Source organism: Furipterus horrens, unplaced genomic scaffold (genome assembly GCF_987537825.1).
Source record: "Furipterus horrens unplaced genomic scaffold, mFurHor1.1.pri manual_scaffold_7, whole genome shotgun sequence".
NCBI classification, from domain to species: Eukaryota; Metazoa; Chordata; class Mammalia; order Chiroptera; family Furipteridae; genus Furipterus; species Furipterus horrens.
In genome coordinates this window covers 140,842,662-140,860,462 of record NW_028327177.1, presented here as the reverse complement: position 1 = coordinate 140,860,462, position 17,801 = coordinate 140,842,662, and the positions used below count along the sequence as shown (strand labels likewise).

The following is a 17,801-nucleotide window of genomic DNA, read 5'->3' as shown; positions in this document are numbered from 1 at the left end:
GGCGCGGGCACAGACGGATGTGTGTTGAGCCGTAACACACACGCTCACATGCAGGCTGTCGGATTTACACCCCCACTTGTGCGTGTGCAGAGGCCCGCCCCCAAGGCCGAGGGAGGGGCAGATTTGTTCCCCGACGTTCCTCTTCTTCGCTGGCCCTGCTTCCATGTTCTGTGCTCTGAATGACAGAGGGTGCCCTGGGGCACCCAGAGCTCCCCCTAAAGTTTCTGCAAATGCCCTGGGGTGTGCCAGCGCACAGAAGGTGTGGGTGCCTGAGCCCACGTAGAGGGGTGCTGTGTGTGGGATGCATGTGGGCGTGTATAGGTGTGCAGCATGAGCGTACTGGCTCTATCCCCTGCCACACGCTGCCTCCTGTCCAGGCCGCCCTTCCCCCTCTGCTGCCCTCAGCCACTCTGCGCTAGTCAGGGGGGTGCTGCCTATGGCCCCTGGAGGAGGAACCCCAAGTTCCAAAGAAGGCAGCGAGACCCCATCCTGCCAACCCGTCAATGCCGGCTGTGGAGCCGATGACCGTGTCCTTCCTCCAAGTCCGTGGGAGCGCTGGGCCCCCTCCCAGACCTCTGTGCTCTGTCTCAGTGACCAAAGCCGGGGGTGGGCAGGGTGAGGACTGGGCTGTGCCGTGCGCAGGGCACACGCAGGGCACACGCAGGGGCTGTGGCCTGGGGGGGGTGTGACCAACTGGCCTCACCCCGGCTCTGCTTTCTTCCAGATCTATAAGGACAACCGGAACCTGTTTGAGGTGCAGGAGAACGAGCCTCAGAAGTTGGTGGAGAAGGTGGCCGGGGACATCGAGAGGCTGCTGGACAGGAAGGTGCAGGCCCTGAAGGTGGGTGCAGGTGTGCGGAGGGAGGGGGAACCTGTGGGGCGGGGTGTGTGTGCAGCGTCGTGTCCTCAGCGGCCGAGGGCGCGTGGCTTCCTGGCCCTCGGAGTCTCGGCCGGGCTGTCGCTGGCTGGGCTGCGCCCGCCGCACCGGGGCGGCCAGGCAGGGAGCAGCAGGGCGGCTTCTCTGGAGGAGGCTGCGTGAGAGTGGCCGGGCCACCCTGTGGGTGTGACGGTGGGGCCTGGGGTCCTCCCATCCCTCTGCTCTGGCTGCGAGTGTGCCCTGGGGACCACCCGGCCAGGATAGCGACTGGTTGGTGGCCGGGAGGGTGGGCTGCTAGCTCTGATGGGGAGGGAGCGTGAGGGGCCTGAAAGCCCCCCAGAGCAAGCTGTGGCCATGTGGTGCCAAGGGTCAGAGCGTCTGCTTTGCCTGTGACTTTGAACGTCCCTCTGCCTTGGCCTCCCCCTTTCTACTCAGAGAGGTTACGCACATCAGCTTCAAGGCACAGCAGCTGCAGGAGGTGAGAGAACCTGTGGGGCCGCCCTGACAGCTGCACAGAGGTGGCCGAGCCCCAGGACTAGCAGGGGCGGGACTCCCACAGCCGCAGAGGGCTTTGGGCAGGTTATGCAGTCAATGGGAGGGGTCCAAGTGGCCCTCAGATCGCAGGCACAGCTGCAGCTGCCCCGCCTGTGTCAGAGAGATGCACCCAGTAAACGGAGTGAAGTACTAACACACGCAGCCTCAGGCGTGACTTGGAAATGTTATCCTAAGTGGGAGAAGCCAGTCTCAAAGACCACCCACCGTGTGGTCCCATTTCTGTGGAAGGTCCAGAGCAGGCAAACCCATAGACGCGGGAAGTGCATTAGCGGTTGCCTAGGGCTGAAAGGTGGGCATAGGAGTGTCTGCTCATGGGAGCAAGGTTTCTTTGGGGGGCAATGAAAATATTCTAAAACAGTGTAGTCAATTGTGAATATGCTAAAAAAAAAAAAAACCACTTGGGTACTTTATGTGGGTGAATTTTATGGTTATATGAATTATATCTCAATAAAACTGTTCTTTAAAAAAACGGGTGAGCAAGCCCACACGAGCCATGCCCAGGCTCAGGCCAGGGTTCTGGCAGGGTCCCGTCAGGACAGCCACCCCCCCCCTAAACCCCCACCACACCCAGGACCCCCTTCCCCAGGAACTGGGCCCCCCTGTCCAGCTAGGGTTCCCTGCGTGCCCCTGCATGACCTGAGATCATGCAATAGGGAGAGGCTGGCATCCTGCGGCTGGAGCCCCCCACCCACTGTGGACCCAGAGGACCAGAGCTGAGCGCAGACCAGCCCGACCTTCAGGGTCTCCTAGTTCCAGGTCAGAGGCAGCTGGGGATATGAGCTGTCACGGGGAGGTGGCGACGCCAAGCTTTCCGCCAGGAGCACAGGCCCCGTGGGCCTGGCAGCGACCCCTCGGTCGTGAGAAATATCTGCTCGGCACCCCAGCCAGCACACCACGTCCCACCTCCTCGTCTGTCCCGGACTAGGCGCCACCTGCACGCTCTCCCCTCCTTTCTGTCCTTCTCTCTCCATCTCTCCCTCTCCCCTTTACCCCAGACCCCCATTTGCCCACTGCTCTCTCGCTTTTCTGCCCTCCTGCCCAGCTGCCAAAGTGCAGGCCGCCAGTCCTGAACTTGTGTCAAAACCAATCAATTTGGGAAGGAGGGCCCTTCAGGCCTTGAGGTCTGCTACGCACCTGGCTTGAGGACCAGTCATCTCAGCGGGAGATAGGGGCTGCATGGTGGCGGTGACATCCTCTCCGAGCACAGCAGAGCTGGAGTCCCTTCCCTGGTCCTAGAGGAACAATCCACCCTGACAGTGTGTGTATGGGGGGGCAGGGTCTGGGGTCCTGCCCCAACCCTGTCGCTGCACGGCACACTAGACCCTACCCCAGCAGGCAGGTGTCAGCCTCCTTCCCGCTTCCTCTGCAGCCCGGCCCGTGCCTGGCACACAGCGGGCGCTCAGAACAAATTATCCTCCATGAAAGAGTGACAGGGAAAGACACTCGCTGATCGGGCACTCCCGTGTGTGAGTCTATCACACGTTATTCTCACAGCAATCCCGCGAGGGCAGCCACTTCACAGAGGGGACACTGAGACATGGAGAGCCCATGCATCGGGCCAGGATCGGAATCCAGACCACTGGGACCCTAAGCCATGCCCTCGACTCCCCACATTATTCCTGGGGAGACCCCCAAGCCCACGGCCCTACCTTCCCAGTACCCTCCTGGCCAGTGAAGCCCCCCGCTACAGTGCCCCTGGCTCCATACACATCCCCCAAGGAAGGGGAGGACCATCGTCTTTCCTCCTTGGTCTTAATTGTTTAGGATGAGCTTTGACCTAATCATGTTTTAAATTTGCTTTTAATCAAGGTCTGGCTCTTTTCTCCTTTCCCACCTTTGTTTGCAGCCGGAGCGCATATGGAGGGAGGGATGTTAGGGGTCTGGGCCCCCCACCCCCACTCCATTGTTCCTCTTCGTGGGCTCCAGCCAGTAATCCAGTTTAAACCCTCTTGCTCTGGTCTGGAATTTTTATTGGGTCTTGCACAGAGGGGACTGAGCAACAAGACAGGAGTTCATTGTCTTATCTAATCAGGGACAATCAGATGTTTGTAACGAGCTTCTCCAAGCCGCACAGGTTGGTTTACAGGCCGAGGGTCAGGCAGGAGCAGGCCAGGTCAGCGGCTTCGGAGCACAGGTGACCAGTGGCCCAGGGTCTGGGAAACCGGCTGGGGCCTCAGCTTTGGAGACCTGGAGGGGACATCTCCAGGAACATGTGCCCCTGGGAGAAGGGTTCTGAGCCAGGGCCCACGCTGCTGAGCCCCAGGCAAGAGAGGGAGGTGCCTCCTTCTTATAGTAGATCGGAGGCAGAGCGGGACCCAAATCAGGATTCTCCTGTCTGTCCAGCTGAGCCCTGACCCCCAGCCCCTCTTTCAGAAAGGTCAACACTTCATGGTCGTAGTCCTTCCTCCATGCACTGGTGGCCTACTATGTGCAGGCCGGCGTGCAGGCGCCCTCATGGAGCTCTTGTTCCAGTCCTGTCCCTGGCCTTCGTTTCCCCCCTCCGTAAAATAGGGGCGTGGAACCATCCTGCCCCAGCCTCTGGCTTCACGGCTCCACGAGCCATCATTTCTAAAGGCCACAGTGAAAACAGTGTCCCTGATGGTCATGCGACCTTTGCCACCGTCCCTAGTACCTCTGCTCTGCAGATCGGACCAGAGGAGAGACTGTGCAAGGATAAGGTGAGGAGTGACCCCAGTTTCGGCCATCCCAGCCTCCTCTCAAGGACAAGGACAAGGGCATTGTAGCTTGGTGGGCTTTGTCCCTGGAGAATGGGAAGCCCAGGGGCAAAGCAGCCAGGCCAGACCAGGTCCAGGCAGCTGGGCCCCAGACCCCACACATGACCCCCCGACACTGCCTTCTGTGCTACCACCAGTGGCCACATGGCACTTGCTGTCCCCAGGGAGAGGGGGTTCCGGTCTCTTCTGACAGGAGCTTGTTTTGTGATGACCTAATGACCTTTGGCAAGTCCCTGCCCCCACAGTTTCTTCCTTGGGCAATGGAGACAAGACACTGAGCACCCCTCCCCACGAGGCCCGGACGGGTGGGACGGGGGTCGCTGCTGCGGCCCTGGCACGGGGGGCGCCAGTGGGCGGTGTCCTCACCCTCAGCGGCCTCTCCGAGGAGCGAGCATCATTTAAAGAGTAAAATTAAAAACGCTTCTGCACACAGCCGCCCTGCTTTTGCCGCTAATGGCCACTTAACCCAATTAAACTGATGCATTGTTGGCAGTGTGTCCGGGTCTATTCAGGAACTGGGCTCCGCGCTGGGTGTTCAGAGGAGCGTCACTTACCGCTTCCTTTCTCGGGCTTCAGGTGACAAGACTTGACTCCAGGTCGGCATTGTTGACGCTTAGAGCAGGTGATCCTGTGTGGTGGGGGCTGCTCTGTGCCCTGCAGGAGGCAGGCAGCGTCCCCCTAGATGTCATTAGTGTGCTGCTCCCCCAGTTTTAACAACCAAAAGTGTCTCCAAATATTGCTGCATGTCCCCCGGGAGTAAAGCCCCCCCCAGGTTGAGAGCCACTGGTCTAACGGGACAGAGAACTGCAGCCGTGGTGAGTGTAAGTCCCACAGGCAGGGGGGCCGAGGGGTGCTGACAGAACGCAACGGCTGTAGCAGGAGGAAGGTCCCTGTGGTTCAAGGGGTGATAGTGAGCTTGGGGCTGCCTGGAGGAGGCAGCAAGGATTGCTGCCTGGAGGAGGCAGTTCAGCATTGAGGCAGCTGGAGGCCAGTTCAGAACGGGATCCGTTCATGCCCTCGTTGACGGGGGTTGGACAGCAGACCCGGGGTAGAAGGACGGTGGTGTCACCTGGCAGGGCTTGGCCGAGAGCGGGAGCCTCGTCAGCGTTTGTAGAGCAGAGGCCGAGGCTGTGGCTCCCGGTCCTCGCTCTCAAAGACACAGCAATGGTGGACAGGCAGGCAGGGGCTTCCGCAGCATCGGCTGCCTCTGCCCCCCTCCTCTGGGCGATGAAAAGGGGCGCGTGTGGGGCTGACGGTGGCTTCTGTCTCCCCTCCATTACGCACATTAAGAGATCTTGACCCTTCCGCTTTCCAGCTCTTGAACGAGGCGCAGACATGTGGGGCCCAATTAGGCACTTGTGTGGGCGCCGCGGCCCCGGCAGCCTTTTCTCCCTGATTGCGGCGTTTATGGCTGATTATTCTCCCCTCACCCAAACAGGGCTGCCGCTTCCTGGCAAGATGCCACCGCCACCCAGAGTTGCCGACTGCTGTCCCCCGGGTTGGGCGGACGTGCTGAATTTGTGAATGGGCATCAGTCGGGCGCCTATTGTGTGGGAGCCCTGGGGACCTCCGCCTGCAGAGGGGCCAGCAAGGAAACATGGAGGGACTTGGGGGTGGTGAGCACACGGGAGCCACCAGGCAGCATGTGCTGGAGAGCAAGCACTCCGGACAGGGTTGTGGGGGGCCCCTCGGAAAAGGTGGCCTACACATGCCCGGGACGGAAGGGGGGCTGCTGCCCACTCCCCGTACACCCAGCATCCTGGGAACCACCCTCAACCTCGGGCAGACATGCTGCTCCAAGGAACTGGGGACATGAGTGTGGGGACGGTGTCCCCAGGTGGTGGGAGCCCAGAAACCCCCTGAAGGCCTCCAGGCTGAGCTGGCAGGGCATGGAGATGGCCTCCCTGGGAAGGAAGGAGGGGGCAGTGCAGGTGGGGTGGGGTGGGCGTGGCCAGGGCGGGGTGTGATGTGAAGGGTGTCCAGGGCCTGGTGGGTGGGCCGAAGGAGCCTCGGGAGAAACACGCCATTCCCTCCTCTTCGCCCACCCGCCCATCTGCCCGCCTGCCCTTGGTGGTCAGAGGAGGGCCTGGCTCTGCCCGCCCGGCCTCAGGGAAGGCTGAGCTGTGGGTTGGGGGCTGGGCTTCTCTGGCCCTGGGATTGCCCCTACGGAGCAGGTATCTCTCCTGGACCCGCCTCCAAGGTACAGGGGTCTCAGGATGGGTCAGAAGAGCTGTGGTGGTTCCTCAGCTCCCACTGGCCAAAGGAAGGGTGTAGGGCCCCCGTGGGTCGGCCTCACACCCACCCACCCCACTGCTGGGTTCTCCCCGGTGGGGAAGGGCAGAGGGAAAGGGCCAAAGGCAACCACGCGTCAGGCCAGGAAGCTCAGCATCCTGCCTGCTGTGACCAGCATCACCTGCCTCCTGTGGGGACACCTTGGCCCCGGTGCCCCAGGCCCAGGTCTTGCACCAAGAGTAGGTGTTTAAGCCTTTCCTGCCCGATGATTCTGCTCCTGACGGATGCCAACCCTGGGCGTGCAGAGTGCCCAGCAGGCTCCAGCAGGCCTCCCGCTGCCCCCAGCCTGGCCCTAGGCATGGAGCCTCCTTCTGCTCAGTGTGAGCCACACCCCCACTTCACATGGAAGGGAACAGAGGCCCCTGCCCCTCCCAGCACTCCCAGGGGTCAGAGCGTGCTGGCTGGGACAAAGAAGCCAGGGTGGAGGTGTCTGCAGGAGAGAGAGGAGCACAAGCAAGGGCCTAGGGGCAGGACCTCGATTGGGGGACACTGGGGACAGCTGGAGAGGGTGACTGGACTGAAGAGGCTACAAATGCAAGCTAGGAGCCATCGCCCTGAGTCCCCTACTTGACACCCCTGCACCCCGACCACCTCAGGAGCAGTAATCTAGGGCATGGGGGTGGGGCCCGCCAAGTGGAGAAACCAAGCATTGGGCCCTAAGGATACACGCTGGAGTGCACTCCCCAGAGAAGCCTGCACCAAAGGACACTCCTTTGCTGCTTTGTCTCCCTCTCCGGGGGTCCTAGCCAGGGGGGGGGGGGCGGGTGCTAGGAGGCAGAGTTAAGGGGCCTTCAGGTGCCATAGGGACAAACCAGTCTAATTTAGGATCAGAGAAGTGAGACATTTAATTGAATTTTAATAGCCTCTGGCCCTTTGTTCTGAGATCCTCTTGCGTGAGAGCAGGGGGAGGGAGGGGTGTACATCAGGCAGGGCAAGCAGTGGCCTGGCTAGTCCCTGTCCTCCGGGACTCCAGACTTCGAGGAGACAGACAACAAGCTGTGGGGTCCCACTGTGCAGAACGGGTGATGTGGGAGGGGCAAGTCTAAGAAGACAGACCGGAGGAGGTGGTATTTGAGCTAGCCTGGGAAGGTGGGTGGAACTTGCAAAGGCGGAGAAAGGGAGGAAGGAAGGCACCAAGCCTGGGCCTAGATCGAGAGAGAGCAGAAGTGACTGGAGTGTGGGGGGCTGTGCAGGGACTCCCAGCGGGTGCAGCCCGTACACCCGTTTCCACCCGATGGAAACAGGCCTGAGTTCTGGGGTGGGTGCTGCCCATCTGTAAGCCTGGCTCCTCTGTGGCGCAGGCAGCCCCAGGGGGCAGGCAGCGACCTCTCTCACCCCGTTTCCTGTGGCTTAAAATACACAGCGAACAATGCCTCCACTGCGGCAGCAGGCACTTGGGGGAGAAGCGAGCCCACGGGGATGCTGGTGGGAGGGCACAGTGCCGTAGCCTGGCCTCGGAGTGGTGAGAAGACAGCATCGTGGATCCCTTAGTGGTCTTCTCCAGGCCACGCCCAAAGGCTGGCCCGCCCTAGGCAGCAGGGTAACCCCGACAGGGGCCCCTGAGGTTTTCCTGGAGGAGGCCAGTTGACCCTGGCTCGTCGTGGGATACCGGGCACTCAGGTACCCTTTCCTCCCTCCAGACTGTCTCCTGAGCCCTGAGCACCTGGTGTGTGTGAGCCCTGTCCTAGGTTACCAGGCACTGGGACAGTGGGACTAGATCTGTGGGGCCCTTCCCTCAAGGAATGCGATCTGTTCACGGTGACAGTGATGTGGCCCAGGCCACCAAGTGTGGAGCCAGTGTGGTAAGCCCATGGGTAATGACCAGGCCTGGAGGGGTGGTTGGAGACTGATCCAGGCAGAGGCGGGTACGTGAGGGACAGGACCCAAGGCAGAGGGCGCAGCCAAGGACCAAGGCCGGAGGTAGAGCGTGTGTGCTCTGCCTTCATGTCTGCTTATCACGTGGCGAGGGGGCGTCCCGCCCGCTGGCCTGGCTCTGTGGTGCTCGTGCGCAGGTGCCCCGTGAAGTGGGGTAGAGGCACAGCTGTGTGTGGGCCACGCCCCGTGCAAACGGAGTAAGGAGACCAAGAATGGGGGCTCTCAAGCAGTGCTGTGCTGCAGCCCCCAGACTGCACTGGGCAAATGTCACATTCTCTGGGCCTCAGTTTCCCTGCCTGCACACTAGCAACACGCACAGCCTCACAGATGTGCCATCGTAGTTCACGCCCAGGCCTTGGAGACACCGATTCAGGAAGGGATGCTCATGGGGTACCCCATGGGATGGGCCATAGGAACAGGACTGCCCGTGTGGACCGGCCCTGGGCTGGAGGAGCTCACGCCAGCCCTCCCCTCTCTGGATGCCTTGCCATGAGCCCGTCCCCAGCTCGCACCCCCTGGGCCGCACTGTCAAGGCTGCTGGATGCTTCCTGCCTCTTGGCACGGGCCGCAGGGCCCCTGTTCGGGAGGCTGGTCACGCGTCGGGCCCTTTGTTCCGGCCTTCCTGTGTTTGCCCACGCTGGGCCTCGGCGAATGGGAGCCGCGCGTGTTTGCTGTGTCAACACCAGCTGGGACCCAGTGAGCGCGGTAGCTGAGGGTGTGGGGCCCCAGCCGCCAGCCGCCTGCGGTCCAGCACCTCCCTGGGCAGTGGGAGTGGGCAGGCGAGTGGGCGGCTCCCCACCCATGACCCACCCATTCACCCTCAGGCCTGGGCTAGGCAGGTGTCCGGCACCAGCAAGGGCAGCCCCAGGCAGGCAGCAGGACGCAGAAGGGACCGGCAGTCCCCACTCCAAGCAGCTCCAGGAACTTCCTGGCGGAAGGGGCCTTCAGGCCTTTAAAGGCTGAATCTGGGGTGTCCCCACCCTCTACACAAATTCCTGACTCCCCGGTCCCATGCCCCGCCCTCCCCTCTGCTGGGCTCTCAGTCGTCAGATCCAGCAGTCCGAGGAGAGGCCGAGAGGTCAGGCAGATGGACAGACAAGCAGACAGGCAGCAGGACAGGGTCAGGGCAGCGGGTCAGAGCTCCAGGGGAGGACTCTGGGCGTCCCGAACCAGGTGGGCGGACATCCACGTGGGGGCTGTGCAGGCATGGGCTGGGGCGGAGGGAGCCACCGCCCTGGGGCGGGCACAGATGGGCAGCTCTTGGCTGGTGGCTGGGACTGAGGAATGGCTGTCAGAGGCGGGAACAGAGTCCCAGCAAGGGAGGGCGACCTGCCCTGAGCCTGGAGAGGACCCAGCTCCCCACCTTTAGCCAAGGCTGTTCTTTCACTTGGGAGGCCCAGGGCAGTTGGCCACATGGCAGAACCTGGCCTCTAAATCCTGTTTACTTCTGGAATGAGACCCCCACCCACTTTATCAGTAGCTTTTCCAGAAATGAGCCTTTCAGGGTGACTTGCCCGGGAGATGGAGGCCTCAGGGCACGGGCCAGGCAGCTGGAGGCCGAGGCCGAGGCCTGCGGTGTCCTTTCTCTGCGTCTCAGCCTCCCCACCCCTAAAGTGGGGCAGTCAGAGCTCACCCAGCAGGATTGCCAGGGATTGTCAGAGCTGAGACTTGGCCTGCTCATAGACACGCATGTGCCACGTGATTGTCACGGTCACGAGGATGGGGCTTGGGCTACAAGCAAGGTCCCTGTCACTTGACCTCGCTCTGGGATTTCATGGGAAAGTGTCCCAGTAACCTGGAAGTGCTGAGGCTGAGGCGGGAGGGAAGGAGTGTGCCGCTCAGAGGGCAGGGAAGCGCATTCTGAGAAAGGGAACAGCGTGGAGGGGGCCCTGGAGGTGGGGGGTGGAGCCAGGCAGAGTCCCGTGTGGCTGCCAGGGTCGGAGGCAGGGAGCAGGGCTGGACCCTCAGGGTTCTGGGTCAGGGTCTGAGTTACGCTCCAGCCTGGGTGGTGGGGTGCTCAGCGCGCAGGCCGCGGTGGGTGTCGGTGCGGGAGGCCTGCAGCCAGGCGGGGTCCAGGGCAGTGACGCGGGACCAGGCCAGGCAGCAGTCTGGGTTGGTTGTCCAGGCTAAGGGAGGGCAAGGCCTAGACACTGCTTGGTGCTGAGCAGGGGGGTGGGGGAAGGGGACACACGTGGGGACTGGGCGTCTTGGACGGCCGCTGGCCATGGGGGAGAAGGCTGAACGGCCAGGGATCAACGGCGATTGTCAGCCAGTGGGCAGCACCGCCTGCCTGTCTCCTGCCTACCTTCCTCAGCAGGCGGGAACCCAGGGGAATTTGGGGTGCAGCAGTGGGAGCTTGCCGCCGCAGGGGGTTGGGGGGGTGGCCTTCCAGGACCCACTTGCCTCTCAGTGTCCCTGTGCAAGTTGACCATTGGTTACACCTTTCTGCCCGGAGCTCTGAGGGCCTTGAAGCTCTTGTGAGCGTGTATCTTAGAGCCTTCACTCCGGGCACTGGGACCCTCGGGCCTGCTGGGGACTGGCTTTTAGACTCCTGGGCTTTGGGGTGCAGGAGCACCTTCCTGTGCACCCGCAGTGCCACAGGCTGAAGAGTTAAGGAGTCAGGCACCAGGAAATGGGAGGCAGCACCCAGGGCTGATGTGCCTCGACACCCTGCCGGGTGGGAGGGGCCTGTCCCCGGGGGCAGTAGATAGTAACAGTCACTTAAACAGAGAAAATGGACATATCTGAGCTCAGCCAGTGGACAGTGGTGACAGCCCAGTTAATGACATGGCCACTGCTCCACTGTCCTCTGTCTCCTGTGATCATGTGCAGGACCCCAAGACACAAGCTCGCAGGGGAGGAGCACGTGGGAGTGGGGGCGGTCTTCCCTCTCCTGGGCACGTGTGTGCCGGTATCCCGTGGGTTGTCCGGGTATGAGCACGTGTGTCACTGCGTACATGCGCAGTCCTGCTCCTTTCCCCGAGGCCTCCGCTCCCTGCGGCCCAGGCCGGAGCGCCAGCCTCCGCGGTCTCTCAGGGACGACACTGGCCTTTCCCCTCTACCCGTGTGCATGCCTAGACCTCCTTTCATCAGATATTCTTCTGCTAATCTCATCTCCCCGTGGGACTGCCACATAATTAGCTTATTTTGCGAAATACTGCGTCTGTCATATTTTACCCTGGTTTTTTCCTTTTTCCAGGAAGAGGTAGGAGGGGATGGAGTGGAGGGAGATTTCAGGGCGTGAGACCACCTCATGGGTCAGCTGTGCCCCCTGCCACCCCCTGCCCACAGGGCCTCCCCCATGGCACCAACACATGCACACGGCCACACACATCCCGGACCCGGGGTCTGCTGAGCAGGTGGGGTCAGTGGGCAAGACCTGAGGGTGTCAGGAGGATGAGATGGTGCCTACCTGACAGGGCCCTGCCCAGGAGCACCTCTGCACACCTGGGAGTACCCTGGGGCTACTCAGGCCCACGCTGGTCTCAGATTGGTGAGCCACTGAATGGCATTGCTCCTGGTGCGTCTGTGATGGTAACCGGGCTGGGGACGAGTAGGCAGGACCCTGGGTGGCCTCTGCTCAGCACAGGTGGCCACACATGATGGGCCGAGCCTGTAGCCATGTGTGCGGCGAACTCTTGGTTAATAGGAACCCCAGTGACCTTCATTATCATGTATCTGCCCACTTCTCCCCATTGGACAGGTCCCACAGTGGGTGGGCTGCCCTGAGCAACCAGACCCACCCACCCCATACAGGGTCTGGTGGGGATAGTGGACACATGTGGCCCTGGCCTTGGCCCTGACAAAGCATGATAGCTCCAAGCAGGGGGCTCCAGGCCTCATCTTCCTCCCTGGGAGCAGGAGGTGGGGCCCAGGGAGAGGGAGCAGCAGAGGGAGCCATGCAGCTGAGCACCTTGCCCCCGCCCCTCACAACTCCCCAGATGGAAAACCAGAGGTTGCCGGGCCCCATCTGCACAGAGAGCCCTCAGAGGCTCAGACCCGCTGCAGCCAGGGACCCCAGGCAGCCAGAAAGATGGGGCTCAGAGCCTTCGGCTGGCGTGCCCTACTTTCTGCCCACCCCCCCACTACCCCCTCTACCCCCACTGTCTCCCCGCCTTCTCTTGCTTCCACTCCCTAGAGATGTGAATTCTCTTAAACTTTTAATTAAAAACATTCTCCTTTCTCCCCCTCAGGTTTGCTTCCCTGTGATTTTCCTCTTAGGGGAGGTGGGAGGAGGGGGAGTGGCAGGCAAGGAGTGGGGATCAGGCCCTCCTAGATCTCCGTGGGCGCCGCAGGGAAACCAGGACCTGGCCACCCCCTGACCTGCGTCACCCTCCCTGGCTCTGTGGCACTGTGGGGGAGGCATTTCTGAGGGCCCCAACCCGGGGTGTCTGCTAGATTTGAGGAGTGGCGTCACCTCCCGAGGGCCCTGCATGCAGTCCCACCGTGTCCCCCAGGTCACTCGTGAGGACCCTGGCACATGCCCATTGTCACCGGTGGAAAGGGCCCCAAGCACCCTGTGAGAGTGGGGTCACCTCCCGCAGCCTCACCCTCAGCCCGTGGTCTCAGGTTGGGGGGTGTCCCTCGGGGTTCCTCATCACGGGAGACTCAGCCCAGGCTTGGGTTCTGGGCCTCCAGGTCACCAGCTGGGTCACTGTGCCTCAGGTAGAATTCCCAGTTCTGCTCCGGGGTGCAAGGTCAGGTCCTGGCTCATGAGATCACAGTCCCAGGAATGCTGGGGATGTGGGTCCTGATGTCAGGAATCCAGAGCAGCTTCTCTAATTGTGGGACTGGAGTGGGCCTGACCTGTCGCCCCATCCCCAGGCAGCGGCCGCCCTGTCCTTTGGTTCCCATGTCAGTTGGAGCCCGCTCAATGTCTGGAAGTTCCTCCTTGTGTCGGATCACGACCCCTCTTGCTGAAGCCTGAGCCCCTTTCCTTGCTCCACCTCTGGCTTAGACTTCCTTGCCCATAAGCCCTCCCTGGCCCAGGAAACAGGGGCTGAGTCACCACCTCCCCATGTATCTGTCACCTCCTCGCTTCTCTGCCGGCTGAGCCCGTCCATCTCAGGGCCTCCAGGCCCAGCCCGGGAAGTCCCCCCCACCCCCAAACTGCAGGCCCATCAGGCACACTCCCCGTGTCCCACCCTGAAATGCTCACGATAGGGTGTACCTGTCCCGCCCCCAGGAGCCAGGCCCCTCCCAGCCCCCCAAAGACAGGGACTCGAGCCTTCAGCGAGGCCTGAGCCCAAGGCAGGGAGCAGGACCTCCACTACGGGGCACAGGCCACCACGGGGCCCGCCCCTCCCCTCCACTGCTAGTTCCCTGTCCTGTGGCAGCAGCACAGCGGGGACACAGCCAGTCCTGAGGGGCTCGAACAAGGGCTCCCCCACCACTCGCCTCCATGGGCTGCCCTCCACCCCTGCTGACACCCCCAGGCCCGAAGGTCGCCCGTGCTGGCCCTGGGGATGCTCAAGGAGACACCCCCACAGAGGTGGGTGGGGCCGTAGCAGGGTTTGGGGAATTGGCTGGGATGAGGGGCGGGCAGGCCAGCTAATGTGATAGCGCAAGCAAAGGCAGGCAGGGGGCTCTGGGGGGACTCGGTGGTGGCAGTGGGAGGCCTTGCGTGCCCCACATGGCAGACCCCAGGCCCCGGAAGCCCTGGCAGCCTCTCGCGTAGAGCACGGGCTTGGTTCACTGGACAGATATATACTGAGCACAGACTGTGGTTCTGGGGACGGCAGGTAGGGCTGACCTAGGGGAGGAGCCTGAGGCAGGGGCGGCCTCTTCTGGCTCATTAATACTACCGGCTCCTCGCTGGCTCCTCCACGGGGCCCATTAATTTCCAGAGCTCGTATGGGTGGTGACGGGGGGCTCTTCCTCCGCCGTAGCACATCTGGGTGTGTCCTGAACCCCCTCCTCCAGGCTGCACCCACCGTGCATTCCCCAGCCCCTGTGGGGCTACCGGGAACTTCACAGTGGCGGGGGCAGGCAGGAGGCAAAGGGTAGACACGTCATGTGAGGGTGTGTAATGGGGGGGGTCAGAAGACAGACACAGCAGGGAGGCAAGGAGGGGTGCCAGCACCACCCCACACCCAAAGGTGCGAGCAGGCCGCCCAGGCAGGGGTGAAGGCCGTGGCAGGAGATGGCCCGTCCTTCTGGCTCGGGCAAGCCCCGTCTCTCCAGCTGGAACAGAGCTTTCTGATGATCGGGGGGGGGGGTGTCCCCCCCACTGCCCAGCTGAGCAGAGCCTGATGAGCGGTGCCTCCAAGCAGGTGATGAGAGGCCCAGGGCGGACCCAGCAGGCCGTGATGGACTTCCAGGGTTGCCCAGCCCCAGGCCACCTGAGCAGCTCCACGTGTCAGCAAGAAAGGACTCTGAGGGCCCTTTACAATTCCCAACAATGATGGAGCCCACCGAAGGCCAAAAGTGGGGTGGGGGGTTGCTCATGGGGGATTGTCTGTGTGGCTGATCGTGCCCCGTATGCATAGCAGCGCAGTCCCCGGTGGATATGCGCGCTCGGCTGTAGAGCTAAGGGCCAGGCCAGGGCTCTCCGCACGCATGGGCGTGTGAGAGACGTGTGTGCTGTTCTGGAAGGTTCTGAGGAGCTGAGTATGGGGAGGGGAGGGAGCGCTCTACCACCTCGAGGTTCCTGCGTCACCCACCTGCCCCATCTCACTTAGGGGCACTTGTGTGGGCATGTGTGACACACGCACAGGTATAAATGGGTGTAAAACCCACGCACACATGTCCCTTGTTTATCAGCACTTTTCATCACTCCTCAGTATTCGGTACCCAGTCTTCAGGGGCCCTCATAGCTGGAAAGACCTCTGGTGGTCCGGTCTGCATCCTTCATTGTGCAGCTGAGGCCCTCGGTCCCGAGCTCAAGTCTCCAGGAATCCTGTTTCTAGAGTGTAGCGGTACTGGATAAATCCAGAATCATCCGTAGCCAGACCCAACCCTGGACCCAAGGACTCGGCCCCCTCTGCACAGCACCTCCTGCAGCCCAAAGGTGGAATTGCAGGCCTAGGGGAGGCTCTTGGGGCAGAGGCGGCCCTGGCTGCACCCCTGCAGAACAAACCTATGTCTTGGGCTGGCAGGAACTGCTGGGGACATTGGGCCTTTCCCCATGCCTCAGTTTACCACCACAAAATGGCGCCGTGACTCCTGGCCTGCCTACCACTGGTGCTTGTGAGGACGGGTCATGCTGGCTCCCATGGCCAGAGCTCTTCAGGAAGCCCCCCTACTGGGGGCACACAGTCCCCCCCCGCCCCAGCACAGCTGCAGGGCTGAGGGCTGGCTTCCACTCCCCCTCAGTGGCTCAGGAGCCAACCGCGGCTGACACATTCCATTCATTTCTAAATAAAATGATTTGTTAATTTGAGTGAGTGATCGCCACTCGGACGAGCCTCTTTGCGGGCCCAGGAACAGCTTGTGGGCTCCCGGAGCCCCGCTCTGCCAGCCTGGCGCTGACTTGAAGGGGTTGTTTTCGATTTAAATGTGAATTGAATGAGGAGAAAAATGTTTCTCTTGGCAATTCCTTAGGAGCTCGCTCTTCTGACAGATGTTGGAGTTTATTATCCCATCGGGCCTGCATTTTGTTGAGCAGAATTGCTAATTATTTCCCAGGCCCAGCCACAGCCAAGGAGGGAAGGGTGGTGGCGGGTGTGGCTTTGCATGGCATCTGTTGACGGGCGGACACTGAGATGCTAGGCCAGGCCTGCCACCTCTGCACTCCCGTCCCTGGGTCTGGGGACATTCCGGTCTTTGCGTTGTGGAGTAGCCTGTAGGGGGCAGCCAGCCCTGTTCTTGCCAGCACAGCTTTGACCTTGCACAGAGGACTCTGGGGTCACTCGGGGTCTTGGGTTGCTTGTGGGTCGTGGTCTGTGGGTGGTGGCAAGGAAGAGGCTCCAGAGGGGGTGGTGTTCTGGCTGTGGGAGGCCGAAGTCACTGGGGACCACCCCTAGGCAGGGGCATGCTTGCTCAGGCGTGTGGCTGGATGTCTTCATCACTGTGGGCTCTGCAGGCATGTGGGGGGTTGGCGTGACCATGTGCTGTGTTTGTGAGCCACAGAGGACTGGACCTCAGGGGAGGGAGGGCGTGGCTGTCCAGGATGCATGCAGCCGCTGCGGGGGTGCCCCGAGTTTCAAAGGGCACCATGGGGAATGGACTGTGGAGGTGGGTTTCCTGGCAGCCAGCGCCCATCCAGCTCAGGGACCTTAACCTCACCGGGGACAACTTAAAGCAAGAGAGCAGGGTCAGTGTCCTTGACACCCAGCAGGGACCCCAACATTGCTGTGGGACTGGGTCTGAAAGCCTTCTGACTCCACACAGCCCGGGTCTGACTCCACTTCGACTCTGACGCTGGGAGGACAATTCCTGCCCCCATGTCCCCGAGAACCCTTTCCACCTCTGCCCACTTCCTCACCCCGCCTCTCTCTCCTGAGCCTGGAGACAAGCGGCTAGATGCCCTGTCTGTCCCCAGTCCTGGCCTGCCGAGGATGCAGCGCCACGCTCTCCCCATCCCTGGATGCCCCACCCCCTCCCCCTCAGCTCCGTTCCTGTCCCCTGCCCACCAGCTCCGGCCGGCCAAAGCTCAGCTCCCTAGATTAACACAAAGGCGGCGCGGCATCCGGGCAGGTTTTATAACCCTGATCTACACCAGTCCCCTGGGGGCTCGGCCCTGGAATCCTGGCACAGGCTGAGACCAGCAGAGCGCAAGGCAGGGAGGGTCCACCCTGTGCCTGGTCGGGGGAGATGGCATCTCAGTCCCCAGCAGCCGGGCTCCGAAAGGTGACACGGAGTCCTGTGGCCCCAGTCTCTCAGCCCGAATCCTGGGCCCTGGCAGCCATCCCAAAGTGGGGCAATGGGAGGCTGGGGGGGAGTGTCCAGCTGCCCCCAAGCTGAGATCCCGCTAGGTGTCTCCGACTGATGACATGTCCCTCTCTCTCCTCTGGATAAAACGCCACTGTGACATCCTTCCATTAAATAGGGCATGTTCCGAAGGGAAAATTGCTACTATTTTCCCCTTTTACTTCACTGTCATCAAAAATTGATCCCATATTGCATCCTTATTTCAAAGAGTGAGCTAAAAGGAAAAAAGTAAAATCCCCACTCCTCAGAGCAGCAGCTGCATCAAGCTTCCCCTTCCCTGACCCCCGAAAAGGAAAGAAAACGTGGCCGTTGGAGGGAGGGCGCAACTGTCGGCCCCTCCGGGGCCGTTGACCATCGCTGGACCCTTTGCAAGTGTGAGGAGGGCGGGGCACGTGTGCAGGCAGAAGGGGGGGGATTTCGATCTGGTGAAATGTGGTAGAAAATGGGGTAATTGGGGGAGGTTAATTTAGATCTAAATGGAGCGATTCGTTATCTCAATAAGAAGCCTCTCGTTTTCCAGGGAGACGGCCGTGCCTGCCAGATGCCGGCCTGCCCATTGGCTGTGGTGGCTGGGAGCGGGGCCCTGCCCACCCTCA

General features: G+C 61.7%; 1 protein-coding gene across 1 annotated transcript in view; it reads left to right on the top strand.

Moving 5' to 3' along the window:
• Positions 1-503: 503 nt before the first annotated feature.
• Positions 504-17,801, top strand: part of CACNA2D2 (calcium voltage-gated channel auxiliary subunit alpha2delta 2) — a 60,780-nt gene continuing 43,482 nt past the window's right edge. Inside the window, exons 1-2 of the mRNA XM_090284968.1 lie at positions 504-542; positions 725-841. Of these exons, the coding sequence (XP_090141094.1) occupies positions 504-542; positions 725-841 (156 nt within the window). The remainder of the gene's footprint in view (positions 543-724; positions 842-17,801) is intronic.